A 26,790-nucleotide genomic window follows, 5' to 3' on the forward strand; every position below is an offset into this window, starting at 1 on the left:
GGCATTTTCCGTGGTGACATTTCTTTAGTCGTTGTGGTTCTTCGCTGCCGCTGTCTCTTGGGAGGAGCGGACACTCTCGTACTTTTACCGCGGGCACGGGAGCAGCCTCCAAGTTTTTGACCGCAAGTGGACACTCGGATATCCGCCGGTGTAAGGCACTGCAGCCATGAGTTTATTTGTGCTCGTGATACTTCTGTGCGTTGCAATGTGCGGTAAGTTCGCATGTCTTTTTTGTGGTTGTTTTCGTTTTCATTTTGCTATAGCGTTTCGAATTGCGAAGTATTAGCGAGCTTCTGCCGATCTGTGGGTATCTAGCTGCCTTTGACTTGGAGCTCTTGTGGCCTTTTCCTTAGAGGAATGTATACCATAATTGGTATGGCATGACGTGGTCGCACGACGAGCATAAGCGATAGGTTATAACATGAAAATCATCATGACATGCGTGTCGCGAACGGCATAACTTGCATGACATTGTTATTCTACCCTCGCGGCCATTTCATTTTTTTTTCATGCATATCAAGATCGGTATGGCATGTCAAGAGCATACGACAAGAATAAACGACAGGTCGTAACGTGGAAATGATGACGAGTATCACGTACAACATGATTTACATGACATGGTCTTAAGGTGCTCTCGGCCGTTTCACTGCATGGATGTATACCGAAACTGGCGTGACGTGTCTTTCCTGTGTGAAGAATATAAATGAAAGTTTTTTATCATGAAAAATCATGACAAGTTTGTCATGTACAGCATGACGTATAAGCCAGGCACACGTTGAGCTAGAGGCCGATTCACTAACTTGGTGTATTGCGTGACGGAACTGCCAACAGACGGAAGTGACCGTTGTGACACAGAAATGACATTCATATCATTGTTCGCCATGACTTACATGTCACGCTCATAACGCCATTGATCGTTTCGCTAGTTTAATTGCTACCAGAATCGCTATATATATCGCTTCGCAGCTGTTTTGTTGGGCTAGCCGTTGCCTTCTTACTTTTTAGTGGAACTTGTGTGTAGCGGGACTTACCCAGTTTCTTTGGCGCATGCCGCGGTTTCAGATGGTGATAGTTTTCTAGTACGCCACAGAAATTTCTGTGGAACAAGCGGCCGACAGGCTTGGCCTGGCTCTGTCCGGACATGGGAGTCACCCAGTACATGCTACGGTGCAACTCGCAGGACTGCTTTAAATTTTTTTTTCAATTATCAATTAGGCCGTAGGTCCTTTTTATTGCCACACGAAAAGTTGTCTAGGCCACAGGCACTCTCTCTTCGCATGCTTCAGACGGTAACTTACCCAATCCTCGTAACCTTGTGGGGTCTCGACATGGCGAAAGAGCACCACGCCACGCTCTTGGAGCGAACGGGCACAGTAGACGCGGTCGGTACAAACCAAATAACATACACACATTTATTTAACTAATTTATAATGACGATATCGTCCGCCGAATGATACATCAATTGTAGTTAACACGCTACCATAATGCAGGAACACACAAAACACACACTAAACACACATAACAACATAATGCAGGAACACACTAAACACACAATAACATGACAAAAACACAATAACATACCCAAGGCGGCGTCGCCAACGCTTGACCTACCACGTGGGTCTACCGCAGGCGGCCCGCGGTGCCGTCCACGGCAGAGGTGCCAGCACCCCCACAACCTATAGCCATTACTCCCATATTTCAGAACTTTGTCCAGACTGCCACGATCACAGTGATTTCAACCACATGCTCTGGAGGTGCCCCATCTTTACGAAGAAAAAATGAAGAAATTTCCGAAGACTTCTTTCATTTATAGCTCACGAGTACAGTTCTCATAGAACAACTCAAGGCTGTTCAGATAGCCCACGATGCGGCTGTGAGGCTGGGCCTCCCCGTCCCAACGTGGGAGCGGCCCACGATCCTACCCCTATAAAACGGGGGTGGAATCCTTCAGAACGCCAATGAAGTTTTTCATCCATCATCTATCCAATAAATCAATCGATAAATAAATCAATACTCGTTTGATGGGTTAACTGTAGCCTTCTTCAATTTTAGTGGACCAGCGATTAGCATGCTAGGATTTGGACCATGAGCCAACTTGTATGGCGTTCACACCCGTTTATGAAGATAATCTTTTGGTATGGGGTTAACAAAAAAAAAATCTCAGCATATCCGTGAGGTGAACGATGCTGAGTGGGGTGAAGCATCCCTTCATCCATCCATGCGTCCAAACATCCGTGCGTACATTCGTTCGCCCATCCGTCCATCTATTCGTGCTTCCGTCCGTCCGTCCAGCCATCCGTCCGTCCGTCCTTCCATCTGTCTGTCTGTCTGTCTGTCTGTCTGTCTGTCTGTCTGTCTGTCTGTCTGTCTGTCTGTCTGTCTGTCTGTCTGTCTGTCTGTCTGTCTGTCTGTCTGTCTGTAACTCACAGTAGCGCCACCTGCTGAGTGAGTCATACAACTAAGTGGTTACGAACCAGTAACAAAAGTTATGTATGAACAGAACCACGGCTTTAGGAGCTTTACCCCTAAAAAAAACAAGTTCCTAAAAAGCTTTACTGTTGAAGAAAACAAGTTTGATTCAAGTTTTAAAACATCCTGGATCCATGTGACCAAGAAAGAGAATTTTTGGCGGATCGCTTCTTTTATGACGTAACTATAATACCACGAGACAAAGAAGCCAGGCAAGGTATAGGGGACGTTGCCTGTACTTTTCTATGTGTATTGTTGTAGTTGGGATACATATGTGAAAAAAGTGAAATAGATGAAAAGACAACTTGCCGCCGGCGGGAATCGAACCCGTGACCCTCGGACCTTGTCTTTTCGTCTAATTTACTTGCTTCACTCCTTTATCAAAATGATTACAATGTACTTAAAACATTAAAATAACGTTTTCTATGCTTTCCTCGGCTTCATAAACTGGTGTTTTTCATTGTGATTCTGAATAGGCAATTTATATGCGTTTAAAGTATACTCGCACACGTTTGATGTTCACACTGCATCCTTACTCACCCCATTTTGCTCGTTTGTAATTCTGCCGGCAGCTGAAGTGAAATTTGAAAGCTCCGCACGAGGATATTGCCCGCGAAATTCTTTATTTTTTTAACACTCGTCTCACGTATACTGACTAAATCATGTGTTTTCGTGCGCACCACACAATGGCGCCGCCTTTCATCGAATCATCGGCGTCGCGCATCGCGTGAACGATGCAAGGACAGTTCATGGCTGCCAGCGTCACGTCTTTTCTTTCTCGTGTGAACGCTGGCACCGGCGCAAATTTATTTTTAGTTTTCCTCCAACAACCTCACTATCTCTGTGAGAACGTTCGCAAAGGAGCGGTCGGCCGTCGCGATATGTGATGATGTTCATGTTCCAATGGCAGTCTCATGTACCATGCGACCACCGCATAAAAAAAAAGATGAACGCCGGGTGTTGCTGATTGATTATGAGATGTAACGATGGAATCTCATCTATATATGAGAGGGAGTCAAAAACGTCAGAGTGCAGGGTGGGGTGGAGTGGAGAAAGGATAAAACCTAAATACTAAAGATCAATCATAATTACTTTCCTTGTCAACGAGGCAAGAATATACTTAGGCCATGACAAATGTATTGATTTCTGGTATACGACGCATTCAATACCTCTGTTCAAAGAAGGAAAATATCGCCCGGCAAATATTAGCCTCAGCGTGCGATCTTACGATTTGGCAGAATATTAACTGCGGAATGCTCGCACGTTCCCAAATTCGCAGGCTAGATACCGAGGTTATTTAATAGTCAGGATTAGTCTACTGATTTCATGTGTCAAATGACGATCGAACGACATACATATTCTCTCACCCCCGTGACAATATAAACAAAAAAATGAACTCCCGTTATAAAAACCGTATAAGAAACGTCTTGGCAACCCGAACATTCGAGAAGTAATAAGTCTATAGCTAGTGTCAGCTCTATCCAATTGCATGCAGATGCATGAACATAGTGTTCACTGTTGCATATAATCTGCTAGAATTAAAACATTCAAATGAGGAATATTCAAACAAAAAACGCGCCAACTGAGAAGCACAAAAAATTAAGCGATGCCATGAATTGTGTATATTACGCCTAAAGCAAAAAGAAGCTGAGTGCAGTAGTGAGTTAAATTTTTTTCTCAAGTACCCTCATAAAAACATTGAATTGGGTTTTAGATACATTCGATTTCGGGAACACTAGACCAAATATTGGTCTGTTTAACATTTTAGGAAGGAAGAATGCTCGCCCAGTTGGTGTGAACACTACGCAGTTGACCGGAACGTAACGCATTACTAGTAAAGTATTGTTTATCCTTGTATAGTATAGTGTAGTAAAGTATTAGGAAACGGTAGTGATGATGAGGTATAAGGAAAGAAAGAGGGTAATACCACCAGCTTGGCTCTTTCTTCAGTGTACTCATCACTATATTCGGCCACAACTTATCTTGACAGTGGAGTCCGAAACTATAGTCTCGGTCTATAGTATGGCCTGTACTATAGTATAGACTATACTATAGTATAGCTATACTATAGTATGGACCATACTATGTACTATAGTATGGACTATACTATAGTATGGCTGCTCGCGGCTGATTATGGTATCGCTCACTCTAATTCATCTTCTTCACGGATAAGTTGTTTAAAGTATATGCTAAAACGATTACGGATACATACACGAGAACAAGACGTTTCGTTGCTGGGCGTCGAACCTATGACCTCTCTCTTCGCAGCGCATGGCACGAAACCCTGCAACCACAGAGCGTGCATTATTCAGCTTGCTAACGGCAAACTATTTAGATACGCCACACATTGTTAGGCGGTACTCCGAGCTCAGCAATTTCAGTGCGTTTCTGTCACCAGCAGCGAGATGGCGCGAAGGGCTCGCGTCGCCTCCCGCGTTTCGGTGAGCGCGCCCCTCCACGGGGTTTATGACCTCTCCTGCGCGTGCGCTTATGAGATTCGGGAGAGCGCGAAGGTCAATTCGCTCGCTGCCGCGGCCGTGTTTACAAAAGGAGCACGCTGCTCACACACGACGCAGTAAGAGATGTGACAGTTGGTCGCGCACGTCTTGTGTGTACTTGTGCGCTCGTTTCGTGTGTCTTTCTGTTTGAGAAGCGTGCTTTAAATCACGAGCTGCGACAGTTGTCTGTCCCTGCTCGTGCTGTGTATGCTCATTTCGTGATTTCTGCTTGAGGAGTGCGCTGCAAGTTTCGAGCTGCTTGCCTTTCTCCGCGTAACATTGCAATTTGTTGCTGTAGCATTCATTCCTTCGCTCTTGTGGGGGACGAATGTGCAAAACACGCACAGAAGTCTGCGAAGACACGTTTCGCTTTGGTGTTATATTGACTCGTGAAGAGAAGGATCAGCCGCGTTTTCTTCTATGATAGTGCCGTAAAGATGAATTTAAATGAGTCAGAGAAAATCGGCATCTCAATAAGCATGCCATTAAGGTACAACGTAACCGCATGTTGATGGACAGCAATGAATTTATTATGTTAGGGCGATTGCCATTGCAAGGTGAGAGCGTCCAGTTCAGTCTCGTAGTTTGCAAAAGCCTTGTTTTGTTAACACCCTTTACAGATGTTCTCAAGGTCTTCACTCAGCTTATGGGTGATATGGTGCCCTCGGTAAAGCTAAATACGGACTTCTCGGCGTACTAGATGCATTAGAATACGTACATATAGGTTGATAATGAAAATATAAACGTAATTACTTTTGATAAGGTGCCAGAAATGCTAACATTTTGACCACTATCTTGCGAAAGTGGTTTAATTACAGTGGACGCTCCATTAGTAGGTAGGCGCGAGAATCGCGAAGAGGATCGTGGGAACAGTATTGCCGATTACCTTAGCTATTATCGAAAGAAAGGGTTTTTTAGGCGCTCGGCTGGATGACAGGTGCCACCAAATGAATGGAATAGTCGATTGGGCCGAAAGGAACTTTAAGGGCTGTCTGTAACTGTAGTGTAGTAATTATGACCTGAATTTAAATAACTTAAAGTGGACAAAGGCCAGCCTTTCTCCATGGTGCGTCCTGAACCCACCGCTGTAAAACCCAGCCTCGGATGCTCTAGAGACAGATCTTTACCATAACAGGAGCTTTCCCATGTAAAATCTAAAGACTTCTTTCGTGGAAAACCGGGTTCAAAGGACTAATAATCCTGGAGACGAAGAGCAGATCTTCTCGACACTGCCGTTTATTGTTGTGCAACTGATGACGATGATGATCCTTGTTATTCTGATGAACATCCACAAAGGGGGATCGGCCAAGAACCGGGCAGCAGGATGCTTAAGTTAAAGGTTTATGGCTTTACAAACACAAAGTAACTCTGGACTCAAAATAAATAAATGAATATAAAAAACAGTGGCCATTGAACGCAGAAGAGAAAGAGAAGAAGGAGGAAGAGCGCGTCACAGAAGAAGAAAGCGTTGCCGCACGATATCCTCGTGCATGTTCAAGATTGTCGCATCTTTAAATATTTAAATCTGGCATCTTTAGATTTCCCGGAGGTACTAGTTGCTCCACAGTTTTCTTTTATTACTGCCGAACGATTCAAACGCCTGTTAATCTTAAAAATAAAAGAAACATCGCTCCTACAATTTGAAGAATTTCGGCACTTGCAGTTCACATGGAACACCGAAAAATGCCTTTCCCGTCAATGTGAGGTAACCCTCATAAGCTTTCGCTGTAGAGTCCCTCGGTTAAATTATTATCTCCACAAATCAGATTGATTGATTGATTTGTGGGGTTCAACGTCCCAAAACCACCATATGATTATGAGAGACGACGTATAGTGGAAGGCTCCGGAAATTTCGACCACCTGGGGTTCTTTAACGTGCACTCAAATCTGAGCACACGGGCCAACAACAATTCCGCCTCCATCAAAAATGCAGCCGCCACAGCCGGGATTCGATCTCGCGACCTGCGGGTCAGCAGCCGAGTACCTTAGCCATCAGACCACCGCGGCGCGCCCTTCACAAATCAGGATTTGCATTAACTAACCTATGTGCAGTTTGCAATAAAACGGAAACGATAGATCACTTTATTCTCACATATCACCACTTCACCTCACTGCGCCGAATAATGCTTGAGAGATTGATTGGTATGCTTGGATCGGCCGTTAATAAATCCACCCTTTTATCGTTCGGAGCCAGTTAGTTGGATGCCGGCCGCAGTGCTATTCTGTCAGCGCTACACAAAATCGTTCAGGCAACCGGAAGGATACGCTGCTAGTAGTATTGCCAGATATATCCAATTTTTTGTCCCCCTTCTTCGTTTTTGCTCATTTTTTTATATATTCTGGTTCATCGAATTCTTCTGCCCTTTTCACCTTTTTTAAAGGAACGTTATTATTGTTCTTTTCTCATTTCTATCTTTTTTAGCAAGCGTTATGTAAACAATTTACAATATAAGGTATACACTATGGCCAATCCCCCTTGCTGGTATGAGCTAAGAGCTTCTAGGCGACAAGGCAATACAAGATTGTCGCAGCCATTGTGTTTGCTTCTTTGTGATTTTGAGTGCTAATGTGGCAGTTTTTTGTGGTTTGTGTTATTTGATTTTCTGAGTTCAAGCGACTCAGGCTATCTATGTTGCCACGTTTCATTTCCCAAGTTTTCGTTATCGTCCCAAAACACCACACGATTCTCAGCGCAAACCGCGCCTGCAGTTTTCGAGAGAATTCCGGACTGTAGTAGATCATTTCGATAAGATCACGCCCACTCTGAGAATGGTACAGATTGTTCTGGAACGTACGCCGCCGCCAGCGGTAGCGCTAGAACATTCGACGGCAAGAGTATAAATGCCGACGCGCTTCGCCGCTTGTTGGTTGTTGATCGAAGGCCGACGCTCCGTTCGCCGCTATCAGTCCGAGACTGCTATCTGTGCAAGACTGCTGCTGTAATCGGACATTCCGTTTACTTGGGCACAGGTTCGCCCAAATAAACAGTTAAATCCCAACACGAAGTCTCCTGTCTTCGGCCACGTCACGACCCCGTGACAATATGTCTGTTTCTTCGCCTGGACAAGGGCCTTCCCCTTGGCTAGCTTCTATACTGACAAAGGATTGGCCGATTGATTCTTTTCTTTGCACTGGAGTTATCAACGTTCCCGTGGCTCTGGTACCGACCAATGGAGGTACCATACCTATGAAGAATCGGAACGTGATTCAAAGTGAGCTTCGGAAATCCACATCACACTTTTAAAAGATCACCGAGGTCCGACATTTCGGTCGTGGTAGTATTTTGTGCTGCTTTGCCGTTCAGGATGCGTCCGAGAGCTTCTCAATTATTCAGAATTCATGGCACACCGGTGAGCCCAATTATTCTAGCGCATCTTGCATGTTCGAAAGGCATAGTCCGCGGTGTATATACGAGCCTGACCCCTGCAGAAATTCTGGAATTATTTTTGGTAGCAGGTGCAGTGTCAATATGCAGATGCATGCGTCTGGTAGACAAGAAGAAATCACCTACCCAATCGGTGATAGTAACTTTTCCGGGAACGATAAGGCTATCTGAAATTAAGGCTTGGCCTCTTATCTATAAGGTAGAGCCTCTATCTTCTAAGCCACTGCAGTGTTTGAATTGTTGGAGATATGGCCACAGCGCAAAAGGGTGCAGGTCAAATGCTAGATGTCGAATATGCGGAGGAAATCGTGACGGCGGTAAGTGAAACTCTGCGGAAGCGAAGCGCTGTTTATGTCACGAAGCGCATCCTGCAGACTGTTTAGATTGCGAAGCGAAAGAACGAGAAGCTAGGCTATTGGAAATTGTGAAACGCAGGCTGTGACTGAATTACAAGAACGCTCAAAAGGCTGCGCAAGCGTAACAGTACGACATACTGCTGCTACGGATGCATCATTAGCAAAATCTATAGACCAATTCCACCGGACTTACGTCACAAAAATGTGGTGGCGCTGTCCTGGTAGGCAAAAGACGCTCTGCCTACCGCAGTTTCTGCTAGGTTTTCAATGGTGCATGTGGTCAAGCAAGCATGTGGTCAGTCAAGCAACGAGGAAAAAAAAACGATATGCCGACGAGCTGCGTCGTGGTTGGATGTGAGTCGCGTTTCACAACGTAGTTCTGTTTGATGGCGCACATCACAGCCGCCAGCGCTTATGGCTTTCACAACGCATATGAAGTCTCGCCACGTCGTCTTGTTGGCGCACATCGCAGCCCTCAGTGCTTATGGCGGAAGTGACGTGCTGACGTCGCTGAAATTTTTCATAATGTCGACGTCGGCCTACCTGTGTTTACAAACATGGAATGGGTCTATAGCAGAGACCATAGAGAAGGCAGCGGAACAGGCAAAACGGCGTCTTGCCAACAATCTTACTGGAGTCATGACTGAATTGTTAACATCACAGTTGATCCAAATTCTTGCTTCGGAGTTCATGAAAAATGAGACTTCCCAGGATATGGAGGTTTCAAGGTGTGCAGGGACAGAGAGTCTGATAGCTCCTACATCATGCGCATCTCCTCAGGCAGGACCCTCCGATCAGATACTGTGGGCAGGTTCAGAACCTCAATTAAACGACTCCGATGAATTCACAGTTATGGACGCGGAATCTCAAAATTCCTTGAAACGTGCCAGGTCTCCCCTATCAGAAAAGTCTTCACAGAAATCAAAATCTAAAAAAAACTCGTCAAAGAAAGACTTCTTTGAGAACCTCTCCAAAAAAGACTTTTTTAAGAAAAATATTTTGGGTAAAGCAGTCTCTGCGGCGGGTTTATAGTGTTAAAATAGGCTCCCTAAAACTATTACAGTGGCATTGTCGATCAATTGGGTTGACCAGCACAGACTTATCATATATTTATTCCTAAATCTCACCAGATAATATTACGTTATAAGAAACCTGGCTTACAAATGGACAAAAATTTTACCTAAAAAATTATCGCTTATTTAGTTTAGACAGACCTAGCAAAAATTGAGGACTTGACGTTTTAATATCAACTAAATTTAGTCATAGAGCGAAGATTTACTACCTGTGCATGGATACTAGCTATTAAATTATGGTATTAGACATCACCCTCCCAGGCTGTTCCCCTTTTTCTTTTGTTAATGCATACTTTCCGACAGGACTACAGGACACAAAATGCATAGATACGATGTTAGCTGCCTGCAGGAAGAATGTAATATTAACTGGTGACTTCAATTCACACCACGTTTCTGAGGTTTCAAGACTGATGTAAGTGGAAGGAGCTTGTGGGAAGGGACTGTTGACAATCAATTATCTTGCGTAAATTTCCCCACTGTTACGTTTGTTAGGAGACAATCTAAGTCGGCTATAGATCTTACCTTCTCCAGATCCTCAATAAAGATATCGTGGTGGAAAACTTTAGATTGCGCAACAAACAATGATCACTTTTCTATTAGTTTCGATGTTAACCTTCCCAGGATATTTTTTAACTGACAGAATTGGCTCATTTGTAAATGACGACCGATTACAAAAAGACTTAAAGTCCACTTTGATTCTTCACAAGGACATGCAGGAAGACATTTGGGCTATGAGTGTGTGATCTGTATTGAAAAGAGCATTAAAAAAGTCAATTACAACTTTTATGATAAACTCAGGCACAGGAGGATTGTTTAGCCACTGGTGTAACGATAAATATATGAAAGGGTATAGAAAATGGCGTGGAAGCAACTTATTTACAACCAATGCCCAAAAAACTGGTGTGACTATAAATACATGACAACAGTTTTTAAACGCACAGTACGCAAAGCAAGAAATTGGTATGGCACTAACAAATTCAGCAATCGTTCAACATGAAACAACATGAAAGCACTTTTTAGATTTTCGCGGTCCAGAAAAATGATATTGCCATCAGACAAGAATGATTCTTCACTTCTATCGCCTCGAGAACTCACCAAATTATTAGAAACTGTTTCTAAAGGATTAGAAGATAGATTCAGATCAATAATGCCAAAACACATAGAAAAACCAATTGCAGGGGACGAGTTCAATGAAGTGGCATTAGGGTAGAATATTGAGATCATTAGATCATTAATATATACGATACACAGTAACGGCCCCAATATTGAACCCTGTGGTACCCTATATTAAATTACGCTTTTTTTCTGAACTGTGATCTTGTAAGAAAGTGTACTGCAGTCGAAATTCTAGGTAACTGAGAATTTGAGAATATTTACCCCTCTTACGCGAAGCAAATGCGATTTCAATATTTAAATGATCGACTACAATATTACTTGGCACACGCGTACATGAACAACATAATTGCGACTGGTGCATACGCATCACGTGAAAAGGCTGGGGCACGTATCATCTCACATTCCCTTGACTGGTCCTTTTCGGTTAGGCTTCCAGATTACGCACCAATATTCACAGCAGAATTATTTGCTGTTGTACTGGCACTGCGGAAACTTCCTTCGGCCGAATCAGAAGCAGTCGTTATTACAGATTCTTTTTCAATATGTGCTGCTCTGTCTTTGGGAGCCAACTCAATACTTATGCATATGTTTCGAGAACTCATACCGACAAACTTGCAAAAACTAAAGTTGTTATGGGTGCCAGACCATCGTGACATATATCTCAATAAGACGGTGGACGTACTCGCCACAGTATCTTTTAGCAGTCCCCTTATCCCGATTTTGCCTGATGCGGCTTACATGACAGCAATAAGGTTTAGAAACCTTTGTTTGCATAATGAAATCGACTCCTACGCATAGGATAAATTTCGAGATTTTGCACATCAAAGATGGTGCTGGAATAGAGAGTGGTGCGCAACACGGAAATCGGAAGTTACTTATACCAGATTGCGGTGTTGAATTCCACAACTAAATTATTATTTACATAAAGTTGGTCTAAAAGCGTCACCTTTATGTCAGGTTTACGGAAAAATGAAAACGATAGATAATTTCTTTTTATTCTGTCGCCGATATTCTTATCAGCGGAAAAGATACCTGCTAGCTCCACTTGAAAAATTATGATTAGAGATAAATGAGGTAGTAATTGTATTGTTTGGCAGCATTAAATAAGGTTGCAGCCTCAGGGACGTCTACTCTGCGGTATTTGACTACATATTTGAAACAAAGCGATTGCAATGTCAATGTGCCTTTTTTATATCATTCGTTTGGACCCTCCACTACATCTGTCTCAAATCACATCTGATAGCCTGCATCCTTGCTTCGATATACTCCTGCAGACTGCATGCCAGAACGCGTACTATGCTCGGGGGGTTGCTATTGGCCGCGAGATCGAGCGGAGTCGCCGCCTGGCGTCAACTGGCCGAAGGCGCGAAGTGTGGATTGCTCCCTGCATCATCTGCTAGACACGTCGCGTGTTTTCATGTTGGAGTAGTACGTCATGCATGATATCAAAGGGTGGTTTGTTCGGGATATCTTAGCGCGAGCGTAACTGCTTGCACGCATGCCTGAAACGACGTATGGAACTAGTTGGTCTTGCTCGTCTGGTAATGCACTGTATTAAAACCAGCGAGTGGAACTTTCCAGAGTGCTCCCAAAGTTTCACTGGTGCAAGAAAATGTGCGTATACGCGGTAAACGTCAATGTAGTGCAAAGCGCTCTCCGCCGTCAAGCTGTCTCACTAGAATCATCGACTGTCCCACATTTCACGGTGAACAGAATGAGAAAAAGAAATGCCCATTAGTATTCGTGGGAACAGTGGCACCGAAGTCGTCGCCCCGACATGAGGGATCTTTACGATCGCTGCTTGTCTTTTTATTATAGTATTTATGCAGTTGAGCAAGGTGTTCATAAGTAGTTCAGTCATGCAACAGAACTGCGTAGTGTAGGCGGAACACAAGCGAAGTACGTACGAACAGAGCGAAAGCGTGATTTAGTGCGGAAGCGCGCAGTCACCCAGAGCGAGCATCTCTTTTATAGCCAGAACGCGCTTCACTCGCTCGTTATAGTAACGTTGCATGGGCTTCGTGCGCCGATTAGGCAGAGAGGAGCGTAAACATTAAACAAGTAAACTGCAGTCAACGCCTTTTATTCGCGGACAATCGGCTCAAACCACACGCAGTGAAGCGCCGCTGCATATATACACGCGCCGCCGACCACCTATCCACGCTTCCGCGGGGATGGTGCTGCCATCTATAGCCCGATCGGTGAGATTTCCGCAACGCCATTCCCGTCTTTATGGTTTGACTAACGGCTTCCTTGATCAAAACCTCCCTGGTCAAACGGGTCAAACGACCTCGAAGGCCGGTCCTTGTCCCACGCCCGCCGCCAGGCAGTGTTTGCTCGTCATGTGATGTCGCAAAACCCACAATCTCTGTGATTGCCACGCCGGCAAGTGATTACCTGTGATTTACATATGCTGCGGGCGACTAGAAAGCTGCTACACTTGTAGGCGCGTCTTGCGCCGAGCGGTCACTTCTGAAGTATTGCATCTGTGATTAACGGTCAGGGAGTATTAACAATAACAAGCTCTAACGCCGACGGGATCCGCCACGTTTATTTTATATAAAAGATCGAAATTTCAATGAAGCGTGACGGGGAATGTAATGCAATTGTTGTAACTCCGCTTATTCGGTCGCTTCAATTTGCAAACTGAATTCAAAAGCAACTTGTACAACTTGGCAGCACGCCAACACATACAGAGCAATCCCTCAGCAGGTTACCGTTGTTTGTTTTGATAGTCGACACGTGACTACGTAGCCGTGGCTTAAGATGCGAAGAATATGGTAAAAACGGCACTCAGGCTTCAGCTCTCCCATACTAGAGCACATAATGCTCTAAATCGTTAACTACTTTTTCTAAACACACAGCCTTTTGATTGCGCCGTCGGAGCGGCTTTCTGCTCTCCGATAGACCCATTCCATGTTTGTTAACACAGGTAGGCCGATTTCGAAATTATGGGTAAAATTATAGCGACGTCCGCACGTAACTTCCGCCATAAGCGCTGAAGCCTGCGATGTGCGCCATCAAAACGACGTTGTGAGACGCCATAAGCGTTGTAAAAGACATAAGCGCTGAGGCCTGCTATGTGCGCCAACAAGCAAAACTAAGTTATGAGACGCGACTCACATCCAACTGCGGCGCAGCTCGTCGGCATACCGTTTTTTTTTTTCGCGTTGCTTGACTGAGAAGACCACATGCACCATTGAAAACCCAGCAGAAACTGTGGTAGGCGGAGCGTCGTTTGCCTACCAAGTCAGCGCCACCACATTTTCGTGACGTAAGTGCGGTGGAATTTGTCTATAGTACTCTAACTCATTAAGCCCCCCCCCCCCCCCCTTTTTTTGGAACGCACAGGCCTTGTGCTGTGGGGCATGCGAAGAAAATGGAACGTTTTTTACCAAATGTGAGGCCCAAGGGACGGCTTGCAGCTCTCCCATAGTCGAGTAGAGGCCGCAGGCAAGGCCTATTAATAGGTCAAGAAGGCTCGGGTGAAAAGCGGTTCAGAAGCTATTGCCAGCGACATCAGCATCGGGAGTTACGGGAGCTGCGATTGAAGCGCGATTATGTGTGGTGGGAACAAATATTAATAGAGAGAAAAACCGAGTTTGTAAATGTCGAAGCAATCAATAGGATTTACAAATAAGATTTCGTTTCCCCAGCAATAATAAGTAGGTGTAATGAACAAAGATTATATGGCGGCTTTTACTGTGAAAAATCTTTTTTAGCGCCCTCTGGCCCCGCTAATATTACTTAGTGCAGCACTTGCACTACATGAGTATACATTACAAGGCCCGCTCGTGAAATTCCTCTGCGAAGACACACCTTTTCACGTGTTTTATTGTTCTGCACTTCCTTGTTTTCTCTGTTGGGCGCGAAGTTGATAGGTGCAACTTAGAAGTGTGGCAGCTTGGGCTAGTTGGTATGGCATGACGATAGTTATAGCGCGAGAACAAAACGACGACACAGAGACAAGAAGCTCGTGTCTTTCGTGTCCTTCTTGTCTCTGTGTCGTCGTTTTGTTCTCGCGCTATAACTATCGTCGTTGTTAGGTGCGTTTTATTTTTGGTGAACGTCTTCAGCGCAGTGTCCAACGGGAAGCAGAATGATACGAATTAAATTTAACACCGAGTGCTTTCGCTGGTGGCTGCGGAAACGATGTGCTGTGCAACGTTGCAGTAGCAACAAACCTATGCCTGGTAACCCATGTCTTCTAGATAAGAAACAAAGACAATGGCTCAGAATGCACTGCTAGCTGGACTTCCATCAATGAGTATTCCTACATCTCGGTTTCCTTTCGAGCATGCAGTGCCTACTACTCGCGTTATTGGTGAGCAAATTGCCAAGTTACTTATGACGGTACAAGTCGCATGTCTTCATTCGCACCCGTAGCTGTAATTTACTGGAGCGTAATGCGAAAAGAGAAAAAACATAACACGGGGAGTGTGCGCGGATTGTTTTCGTTATTACCATTTCGTGCCGTGTAAAGAGATTTAGTTATTGTGATCATTAAAACGAAAATGAATAAAACGACTAAAATAAAACATTGAATAAAACATTGAATAAAACGAAAATGTCATCAATTTGGCGTGACTAGGTGTCATGTATTCCTGTTAAAACAGAAGATCACATGCATTATGCACATAAAGAACATGTGTATGTGTGAAACACATACACAGGTATGTAGATATCACACGCATACGCTGCTATGCTGTTGGTTGCCTTAATTCATCGGCGAAAGATGCCACTAACGGCGAATGAAAGTTCCAAGAATAGGTTTAACTGTAAAAACGAGGCGAAGTGAACGGTAGTACATTATTTAAACATCACTACTTGATAATGAGTCCGTATTTGATTAGCTGGCGTTGACTTGAAGTGCACTCATGGAGGACTGACTGGTGATTGCCTCAGCGCGAGCCCTTAGCGATCTGGGGCCCATGAAAAGTAATTTGAGATCAAATTTCGCACTAGTGCACACAAAATGACGTCACTTGTTTACAGGCTATTGCGTCACAACCGCTTTATTTTTTGTTCCGCTGAAAGTGATCCTTCCTCACAGAGATGGCGCTAAGCCCCATGAGCAGCTGATCAGCCGCCATTTTCCGAACGTATGGGCTTTTATGGAGCCTTTGCTACCAGTCTATATATACCTTGCCCAAGGGACGGCTTGCAGCTCTCCCATGGTAGAGTACTAAGTACTCTTAATCATTAACTACTTTTAGGGGGCGAATCTGCTTAAGCCAAAGGTCGTGCGTCCGCGATGTATGTAGTAATAGTCGTCGTCGTGGTAGTAGTGTGGGTAGTCACCTCTCGTTAATCTTTGGAATGTTCACTAGATGGCCGTACTTATTTATGATTTATGCATGAATAAAAGATGCGAGATGGCGGTACTTGGTGTGTTCACTAGATAGACCTAAGGATGGACGGACGGATGCTTGGATGGACACACGGACAGACACACGAACACACGGATGGGTGCAGAGACGCACAGACGGACGGATGCATGGACGGCGTACGTGCATCCGTTCTGTAACTTACTTTAATTTACCATAATTTACCTAACTCACCTTTCGTGACATATTTTACCGCAACAGTGAACTAGAGCCAGTGGGATCAAGCATGGAAATAATCAGGGTTATGCGCGAACGCTATAGGAACCCGGCCGACAAGCCTTAGCTCAAGGAGCGTTTATGCGGGGCCTAGTAGGTGATAAATTATTTTGGGAAAGAAGAGCAAGCAGATTTTTAGTAAGACGAATGTGTCAGGGCTAGCGATGAGTAAAAATGAACAAGAAACCTTGGACGCCTCATGAATACCCATAGATAGACATGGTCCAGGTAGGTCCATCACAGAAGAAACAGCGAATCCCTTCTAAAAAGAGCTTGACTTTCTTGTGCAGCAACCGTAGTGATGTAGCGCGCTTTCGTCACAAGGTTATCACTGCTACAGCGCATGCGCAATGTTCCTGGAGGTGGCATTGTGTGATATCAATAAACCAACTGCGTTAGTCATGTATTTATTATCATTTTTTTACTCCGGCATTTCATTCCCACCGCAGTTTAAGCGTTTAGGTTCCCAAAATAACTCCGCAGAAGTGGGTCACCCGCCATCATGGAGGAAGGAAAAAACTTAGGAGAGACGCTGACGTCACTTGTTGTGAAGCCGTGGTGAAGCCGGACTGGGCAAACTATCCTCTCTTGTTTTAATTCGAATGTAACAAAGAAGGCACGACTCTCTCTCCGGCTCGGAAAGCACATGGGCTGCGCAGCGCACGTGTCGTGACGATGCGAAACTAATGGAACGGGGCTAAACACTCTGCGCCAGCGCGACAACTTCGGTGAAATCGTTTCGTCCGAGTATTGACAGCGAGTAACAGCTCGCCGACAACGAAGCAAGTACAAGAGAACGCGTGCTAGATCCACTGAGAATGGCAAGCGTTTCAGCCACTGTCCAGACAACACGATCAGTCGTGCGCCTTCTACGATTACATTCCGCCACGCGGCCGACGCAGCGTCCAGCCACTGCGCCCGTGTTCCACGTGAAACTCACCGGCGTCAGCATTCTGCGACCATGGTGACTTTGAGCATGGTGCAAGTGACACTTGAACGCGGTTGCCCTAACGTTGAGATTACAATGCTGGGGGCGAGTATAACGAGCGGAATAGAAAAGGTGTTTTAATACGCAAATGCAAGTTGTTAGTGTACACACACCGAACACGAAACTACGTATGTGCACATAGTCTTCATTGTGTCTTGCTGGACTCAACAGTTTCATCCGGTGTCATAAGCAGAAGCACTGCCCAACCGTCACTGACCTGCAAGGCATTCATCGTCGTTCCGCTTCGTCAGGGTGCCCAACGCATTTTCGCTGAACACTTTAATTGCTTCATCTGCGTCATCCGCCACACGACACATGGATATGCACTCGTTCTACGCACTGCTGAAGCCCCGTGATAGACAAAAGGTTTTGTAAACGTTGCCAGGAGTACAGCAACCGCCAGGAGAACACTGCGTAACCAATAACGTGGCGCAGAGCACGGATAATGTCCGCCACGGCTCAGCCCGATACATGCGAAGGCACACATGCCGACGCCAGCCGCGGCCGCTCACTGCTAGACCAGGTACACTGTGCTACACGTAACCATAGCAACGCCGCCATTGCACCCAGTGAATATGAACGTCATAGTGTCATTTCCTCCACACTTTTCACGTGGAGCGCCGGTTGGGCATGCCCTTGCCCATCTTTCCTTCCTCCATGCCCGCCATGGAGGTTTACAAGTTTCGGTAATGTGAGACCTCCACCCCACTTGCGGCGTGCCTCACAATCATATGGTGGTTTTGGGACGCAAAACCATACCATTTCATTACCACTGTTAGGAGTTCGTTCGGATCCTTATACTTACGACGTCTCATATAATAACATGGTGGGTGCGGGACGTAAAACATTGGCCCCGTATCTGCATGTTGCACTGCAAACGTTGTCGAAAGACAATATTCTTATGTCTGGAGAGAGTGAACAAAACATTTATTTAGTGTTCTGTGCAAGAAAATCAGTGAGTGGTGTTCTGGAGGCGCTGCGTTAGAGTGCCTCGAGCGTGCAGCGGAAGCGAACGAGCGCACGAAGTCTCGTCGCACGTGAGACATCAGCGCTATATGGCCGTTATCTTAGAAAAGGAAGCGCGCGCTCCCGTCTTGGAGGAGATAAGGTGTAGAGCGCAAGGCGTCGGGTAGGTGCCACCACCATGTCGTCCTATCAAAGCGCTGGAAACACTTGCCTTTTCGTGCAAGCGTTGCCTGGTCAGCGCAACGTGATAAATGCTACAGTCCTACAGTCCTTATAGTTACTTATGTATGATTTTTCTCGTAAGAGACACACATACAAAAATTGTGTTGTTATGGTGTCTCAGGTATGCGCAATAAATGATTTTTTATTGACATTCACTCAAGTATGAACGCTGAATCTTGAGCAGTATTAGTGGGCGCTGCGGATGGGGTCGGCCGTTTAAAGTATCGCTTGGCCACTTTAGTGCCGTTAAGGGTACCGTTAAAGGCGGACAGACAGACAGACAAACAGACAGACACACAGACAGACAGACAGACAGACAGACAGACAGACAGACAGACAGACAGACAGACAGACAGACAGACAGACCAAAATTTTTGCGTCGAAGGTCCCCAGAAAGACTATCATCTTTAAAACTTGAAAATTATTATTCTTATTACACGTTTGTCCGGATCGCCAACTTTTAGTGAGATATGCGATCCTTTTCATCACTCACTGACTTCCACTACTTGGCATTTACTCAGGCTACACACTCGGCAGCCCGCTGAAAGACACGGCCGACTGTTCGGTATCTGTACTCGATGGCTGTGGGAGGGCCTTCATACCGTACGCTGAAACTACGAGAATGGCCGAGACCGAACAGGAGCTGAAGGATCAGTGCACGTGAGTATGATCTTTTTATGAGTTGCCGTGAAAGTAAAAACAAACTATTCATATCAATCGAAATGAATGATGGTATTGTTAGTCTACCAGGAGAGGCCGAATAACCCATGCCGACCTTGACGCAAGACTTCGAGCTTGGAAAAAGTCTTTAGAAAGTCTGTCCTTGAGAAAGTATTCGCACACCTATATGCGCTGTCGAGCATTTGTATTGTGGCTGCTGCATCTTTCTTCGAATTCCAAACTTGTCTGTGAGGCTAAGAATTCAGTGTCCTTTACATCAGATGTGTCTTTCAGCACATCGTCTGTCAGCAGATCACCCAGTTCCAACTCGTATGCATTCCCATCGTAAAAGTATTGCAGAAAGTTTGAACAGCGTGCCTTGACGTAGAGCGAGAACAAAAGCACACACAAATACACAGCGCTGAAATGATTCTGAAAAAATCAGAGTCTTCTCTAAGTAACTTCGCAATCACTCTCTAAGGCCCTTACGCGGACAGTAGAGTGAAACGGATAGCTTAGACTGATATATTAGACGCTGAAAATGCTAGCATCGTTAATTTCACCATCCTAAGTAAATGCCGGAAGTCTCACTCCGGGCCGTGCCGCCCCCCTCCCTCCGTATTTTTTTTCACGGTGCATACATAGCGTGAAATGAGCATTTGCCTGCCCCCCCCCCCCTCTTTAAACCAAGGATGCACCTCCCCTCTGACTCCAGGAAAAAAAAACAACTCTGCATTCAACCTTGGCTTGACCAATTTCACATGGCGATGTTCCTCATAATCGGCCAAAGGGTTTGCACACGCAAAGCTAATAATTCTTTTGTCGCAGGTTACACTTCAAGCAGCTGCACTGTACCCGCAATTTTACGACAAAGTGCGCCGAAGGTCTGCCTCAGGTGGCCGCCGTGTTGGCATTGGACGCCGCGGACGAAAACATCGAGGCCGTCTGCACGCCGGGCACTGAGCTACACACGAGTGAGTAGAGCAATCAGTCTGCTATTGACAGTACCTCCAATCGCTAGCAATTGGCAATCAAACTGAATAAAGTTAACGTACAGCAAAGCCCGGAATTTGGAGACATAGGCACGTGGCGCCATCTCTCGGTGGCAGCAACGGCCACTGGTAATAAGTGAACTGGAAATATACGAAAAATAAAATCATGTCTGACGAAAAAGTTATCAAAAGCGACTCCCTAGTATATGCAATGGAAACGCCTCTGAAGCATTCTGGTAAAATTGGAGCATCGCACGACAAAGCGTGTCGCTTCCAGGACAATTGAACGCTGCCCATCGGAAACACGTGTGGCCCGATTGTTAAATATTATTTAAACTCTCTGGTAAGTCACGTGGTTTATAGTACGACAATGTTAATTTACCGGAATGTTTCAGAGGGCCTCTGCTATCTAGAACCGGGAGTTGTTTCCGGTAACAAGTTTTTTTTTTCGTAAGATATGATTTTTTTCGGTGATTTCACCTTCTGCAGGCCACCGCAGTCGCTGATGAGAGAGGGCGCTGCATGCACATATCTCGAAATACTGTTTATGGAGTCAGACATAGGCATGCGCAGGATTGCACTTGAGGGGGGTGCGATGGTCCATCAGAGCGGCCCCCTCCCTAATATGTCAGTGTATGGGACTGATACTGCGTTCCTCCCTCGAGTCGCATCACCCTCCTTCCCCTCCATACTGTATAACGTATGAAGCTGACTTGGCACACGTCCTCTCAGACGACTAGGCAGGCGGCCGACCCCCTTGCCCCGCCCCCACGTGCGCTCGCTTATGAGGTCAGATGTAACGGGTGACCACAAGAGCGTTTTTACTGCGTCCGTTGCCATGTGTTCACAAGAAATGTAAATTTTGATGGCGTACAGTTAATGGGGATGGTAAGTTCTTGTGCTGTCAATTTTGCGGACGATGATGTGTCGTTGGAAGTGAACGTGAAATCTTTGTGTATTGTATAAGAGATGAATAATAAATGGAATTCAGGGGTACAGCTGACGGAGTCTTAGTCCGTTGCAACTAAAAAGGGCACTGAAATATTTTTGCCAAGTAGTCGCAGAACGGCTCCATTAAAAGAGTTTATAACCGCACGATACATTATTATACAGCCTCAAAAATGTTCACAATCAGTCAAGTGTACAAATGGTGTTATCAGGATTTGTTGCACTCTTTTAGTGCTTTGTCTTTCCTTTCATACCATCAAGCGCACTGAAAGCTACGAGAGGAGAGGGATATAGAAAGGAAGCAAGTAGATGCGTTCGTTCCAAAGCTCGCGTCATGTTCTCGAAAACGTTCTTCTCATTTTTGTTCTTCGAGCGCGCGGCTTACTTTCAACGTGATCGTGAGCGCGCGAATGGGCACGTGGCGGCATGTCGCGGCGACTGTGGTAACTATGCAGCTCATAATACCTAGTCCCACGTAACGATTGCTTTAAGTTCAGTTACTTTCCACGTGCTATTGAAGATTGGAATATGCTGCCAGAGTCTATAATTGGTTGTTCCTCGCTTACATCATTTGAACAGAATCTAAAACGTTTATTTTCCGAATAACAGTGACATATGTTTTTTTTTGCGTGTGTGTGTACTTTTTGTTGGTTGCATGATCCTGCAGTAGTTGTCTTTCAAATCTTCAGCGCGGTGCAAAAGTGCCGCCTCAAATGCGTCATGTGCTGTTCTGCGCGTATGTATTGCATCGCATGTGTGTTCCATTTATGTATGTTATGTATAACTTCGAGTTGCTGGTCACAATAGTACCGAGAAATTATCTCGAGACCTGTACGGTACTTCTTTTTTGCAAATAATTGTTTGTACTTCCACCCTGTAACGGCCCACTTCTGGGCTAACAGTATAAATAAATGAAATGAATGAAATGAAATGAATACGGAGTTCACCTAATAGCCGAGGACCATCGATTTATGGCGTGGTTATTCGGGTTTATGGCATCATTCGTGGAGAGAAGAGTGAGCTGTTTCTAGCTGACCTTCAGCATCGACTACGAATTGCATGTCGCGCGTCGCGGCTATATTAGGCTCACGTTTTCTCGACAGCTTCGACTACCGATCGGCAGAGTTTTCTGACCTTGCCAAAGAAAGTCGGCATGGTGCCCTTGAGGCTGCGGGATGAATTTTGCTTGCTTTGACCGATGCTGATAAATTGTAGCGTGGGCATGCTTCGAGATCCGACAACTTAGTTAAAGTGGATTGAAAGCTCACACTTCAATGTAGATAAGTGACTCGGCGCTTGAAGAAGGTATATAAAATATACCTTTAAGTTGCACACTATAACGTTAATATAACCTTAGGGAAAAGTAACCAGAATGTATCTAATCACCAATGAGAAGTTGTAAAGCCTAGCAGAAAGCTTCCCCAAGTTTAAATATGAAGTCTGACAGAAGGAGTGACACGAAATGTGATGAGAAATAAGCACCTAGATAAACATAAATTTGAAGAGGAGATCAGCAGAGCGTTCATAAAGTTCAGCGCAGCAGGAAGCTCAACAACAGGTGAGCAGATCGACAGAAGGCCGGAGCTTTCGCCTCCACATTTTTTAGAAAGTCCTGAGCAAGCATCGGCATTTCTTCTATTTTAAATGCGCAATCACCTTATTAGGTACTCTGTCTCTGCACTGCGCTTTATACAGCCTCAAGTCGGTGGCCTTGCGAAGCGAATCGAGAATATCTAACTTGTACCTAAAATAGTAGGTGGTCGTTCCGCGGGAAATTTGCTACTACACTTTATCCTAATAGTAATAATAATACCTGACATTTTACGTTCCAAAGCAACCATATGATTATGAGAGATGACATACAGTGCTGGGCTCTGGAAATTTCGACCATCTGGTGTTTATTAACGGGCACGGTCATCGCACAGTACACGGGCATCTACCATTTCAATTCCATCGAAATGGGACTGCCGCGGTCACGGGCACAACGGGCACGAAGGTCACGGGCACAAACCCGTGACCTTCGGCTCAGCAGCCGAGCACCCTAGCCATTGTTCTACACTTCTTATACGCACCACTCTAATAATTTAGAACACACACACACACACATAACAATGCGTGTGACAGGAGAGTGGTAACCAAGACTGTAGTGCTGGCATGTGATACGACGCGCACGTATTGTTGACGCGATATTTATGTTTAGGTGTAGTAAGTTTGGAGGCAGCCGCAACGAATCCTGATTAATGCAATGGGACCCTGCACACCGTGGCTAAGCAAATTGTGGCGGAACTCTGAGAACTTCACACGGGGAGAAACATAACAAGTCTCTCCTATGTATCTGCGAGTTATTTTTTTTTCTCTTAAAAACGTGCGCTCAGCCCTAAACTTGACAGGCGCAAACTGCAAACTGCTTTTTAGCATGGATGAGTAGATGAAGGCACGTGTTTACGAGGAGTGGGTTTATAAAACTGCTTTCCTAAAGAAATAAACAGTTGTTAGTGAGCACCTGTCCTGTCCGTGTGTTCATATATAATCCGGCGAGGTCATGTTTCTGGCGCCAAGTTGGATAGGAGACAAAACATGGATGAACTAGCCAAACAGCGCGTACAACTATAGATTAATTAACCTTGACCGCTTCACGGCTCGGTCATCGCAACTTCACGGAAAGTGCAAACGACAAGCAAAACCAAACGTCAGACCACGTAAGCAAGATATGAACAGTTTACTAGATTTACATAAAAAAAGATTTGCTTCCTTCTGCATTTATTATAATCCAGGGTGGTCACTGGAGCTAATTTGCGCAGTCTCATTACACTCGCCGAGACATGAGAGACTTTAAAAGCACCATAGCTCTGTTCTGCACGTTGCAGAGCTGCTGTATTCCCACCCATTCTTTTGTAACGAGGCGGGTAATCGCGTCACTGACACGTTGCTTATGCAAAAAGCTTGGAGACAAAGCCAGGAATAAGCTCTTGCCTCCAGCTTTGTTAGCGCCGCCAACGATTCAAATTGCGGCTGTTGTCCAATGTTGGTAAGTGGGAGCTTTCCGTGGGAGAGTGAGTATTTAGCCGAGAGCCACCTCTCGCACTTTGTAGGGTCAGTCAGATGCTCGTGAAATTGTATAGTTACTTAAGCATAGACAAAAGAGAATCTGCAGCACATTTGGCGGGGGCTCAATTAGCCTACAATTCTCTGAAAACGACAGACCGCTGGATGAAATGTATCATTTGTCTGCAGAACACATGCATGAAAGGTGCTTGTGTGACACAATGCAAATGGAGCAAGCATAATCAAAGTATAGTGCCATTCTTTTGTCAAGGCGATAACAGAGTCAAAGTGTGGGTACGGGCTGGTTGGTATTCCATGATAAAAGTGAGACAGAGCTCGTCTTTGTTGGTCTCTTTCTCCCATGCCCCCCATTGCACTGTGATTCCTTTTGATAACGCAGAGGAACGCGGGCGTGCCTTGCGGCAGCCAAGCGAAGAACAGTGCTCGCGCAATTGATCACCTTGACCTGCTTCCCGCATTCGGATGTGAACGCTTCTATATACGCTGCGCTTACTTTTGCATCGTAGTTCCGCAACAACTTATGAACAGGTTGGACGTACCTGCGCTGCGTACGAACGTGAAATGAAATCGCGTGTGTAAGTGCAGCTACGTATACTTGGGAACTCCCACAATTGTAGTTTCTTTTTTGAACTTACATAGTTTTTTATAGTTGATTTTTTCGTACCGCTTGGTATAGCGGATTTTCAAAATGCCGTTTATTATCACTGATGAAGATATTACGCATAAATCTTAGCTGTGCAGCACAGTTATGGTTCCCATGATGTAAATCGCTGGGAGACAGACGGTAGATGGCAGGACAGCCTTACAAAAAAGTCTTTGTGTGAAAATTGACGTATTCGATAACTCCTGTGTACGGCACGTCAATGTATGTATGTATATATGCATGCATGCATGTATGCATGTATGTATGTATGTATGTATGTATGTATGTATGTATGTATGTATGTATGTATGTATGTATGTATGTATGTATGTATGTATGTATGTATGTATGTATGTATGTATGTATGTATGTATGTATGTATGTATGTATGTATGTATGTATGTATGTATGTATGTATGTATGTATGTATGTATGTATGTATGTATGTATGCATGCATGCATGCATGCATGTATGTATGTATGTATGTATGTATGTATGTATGTATGTATGTATGTATGTATGTATGTATGTATGTATGTATGTATGTATGTATGTATGTATGTATGTATGTATGTATGTATGTATGTATGTATGTACCCGCGTCTTTCTCTGTCGTTGTATTATAGACATCGTATAGTAGAAAGCTAAGCCAAAAGTTTAGGTCCACTTATTGTACAAGTGGGCAGTCCAACAACATGTTGCCGAGGCGCGGGAAAGCCCCGATGAAAATACCTACGCTTCTTGCCGCCTGTTTTCTTGCGCAGTGTACAAAAGCACAATTCCTTGCATCAACAAAGTGGGCGTCAAAATGAACGACTGCATGCGCAACTTGGTCATCAACTTGAACACGGTTGTCGCCCGGGCACCAATTGAAACCCAGGTTGCCTATGGTTGCTGGTAAGGTCTACGCTGTTTCTGTCTTTGTCTACTCACTTCTGGCATTCATATATCTTTTTTTTTTACTTGAAGCACTGTTTTTCTTTCACTGTACGTACTTATCAAACCCTTAAGGTAGGTCACAACCTTTGAAAACCCGTTTTTTCTAAAAAAAATGTGTTATTTTTTTATTTTACGTTTTTGTAATTGATGTCTATACAGAAATATTTAGAGAGAAGATTAGTAAAATTTCATTGATCCATTCGAAAGTTATGACAATTTCCATTTTACCATTGTGTACCGTGCAGTTACTACTACGATTTGCTTGGATGCTACGACGAGGCGCTGACCCTGTGCAAAGACACGGACGCCAACAGGCTCGCTGCCATCTTGGCTGAGAACGTGTTCGGCCAGACGCTGGGTCTCGTGTGCGGAGTGTACACAAGAGAATCGCCGGCGTGCCAGACGCTCGAGCCGCTCAAGAAGCTCGACGTGTCCGAGCTGGACACGGAAAACTTCGTCCTGCCCCTTGTCACCATCGCCGGCACGCTCAAATATTCTAAGGTCGTGCCTAGGCACCTGTGGTCGCAGAGTTTCCTACAAATACACAAGAGTAAACTCTGGCCCTAGTATCTACGGAACCTGCAATGCACGGCACTTCAGCCAGCATGAAAATGACGGGTAGCACGCGGTTTGTTTGCTTGTTTGTTGGCCGCCAACTCTGGCACATACCCACTTTAGGGGATTGGACCGGAAAACTTGTAGTAGCCTATATATGATAACTACACAATGATCGTCATCCTATTACTGAAATGTACACAGGAAGAAAAAAAGGAAAGTTACAAATTATTTTTTGAAAATAACTGAAATAAGAGTAATAAAATACAAGTGAATCTATGAATGGAGAGCACGATAATTCCTAATCTTC

General features: G+C 44.8%; 1 protein-coding gene across 1 annotated transcript; it reads left to right on the top strand.

The window, feature by feature from the left end:
• On the top strand, positions 1 to 26,549 carry LOC119184745 (uncharacterized). Its single transcript, XM_037434038.2, has 5 exons — positions 1 to 212; positions 19,198 to 19,336; positions 20,165 to 20,310; positions 25,751 to 25,883; positions 26,171 to 26,549. The coding sequence occupies exons 1-5, from the start codon at positions 167 to 169 to the stop codon at positions 26,490 to 26,492; spliced, it is 786 nt and encodes a 261-aa protein (XP_037289935.2). The 5' UTR covers positions 1 to 166; the 3' UTR covers positions 26,493 to 26,549.
• The last annotated feature ends 241 nt before the right edge of the window (positions 26,550 to 26,790 follow it).

The sequence above is a fragment of the Rhipicephalus microplus genome, chromosome 6 (assembly GCF_043290135.1).
Source record: "Rhipicephalus microplus isolate Deutch F79 chromosome 6, USDA_Rmic, whole genome shotgun sequence".
Taxonomy (NCBI): Eukaryota; Metazoa; Arthropoda; class Arachnida; order Ixodida; family Ixodidae; genus Rhipicephalus; species Rhipicephalus microplus.

Excerpts from the sequence above, each read along its gene's own strand:
- LOC119184745 (XM_037434038.2), top strand. The coding sequence starts at position 167 with ATGAGTTTATTTGTGCTCGTGATACTTCTGTGCGTTGCAATGTGCG. Across the intron at positions 19,337-20,164 it reads GAGCTGAAGGATCAGTGCAC|GTTACACTTCAAGCAGCTGC; the intron begins GTGAGTATGATC and ends CTTTTGTCGCAG. Across the intron at positions 25,884-26,170 it reads CAGGTTGCCTATGGTTGCTG|TTACTACTACGATTTGCTTG; the intron begins GTAAGGTCTACG and ends TGTACCGTGCAG.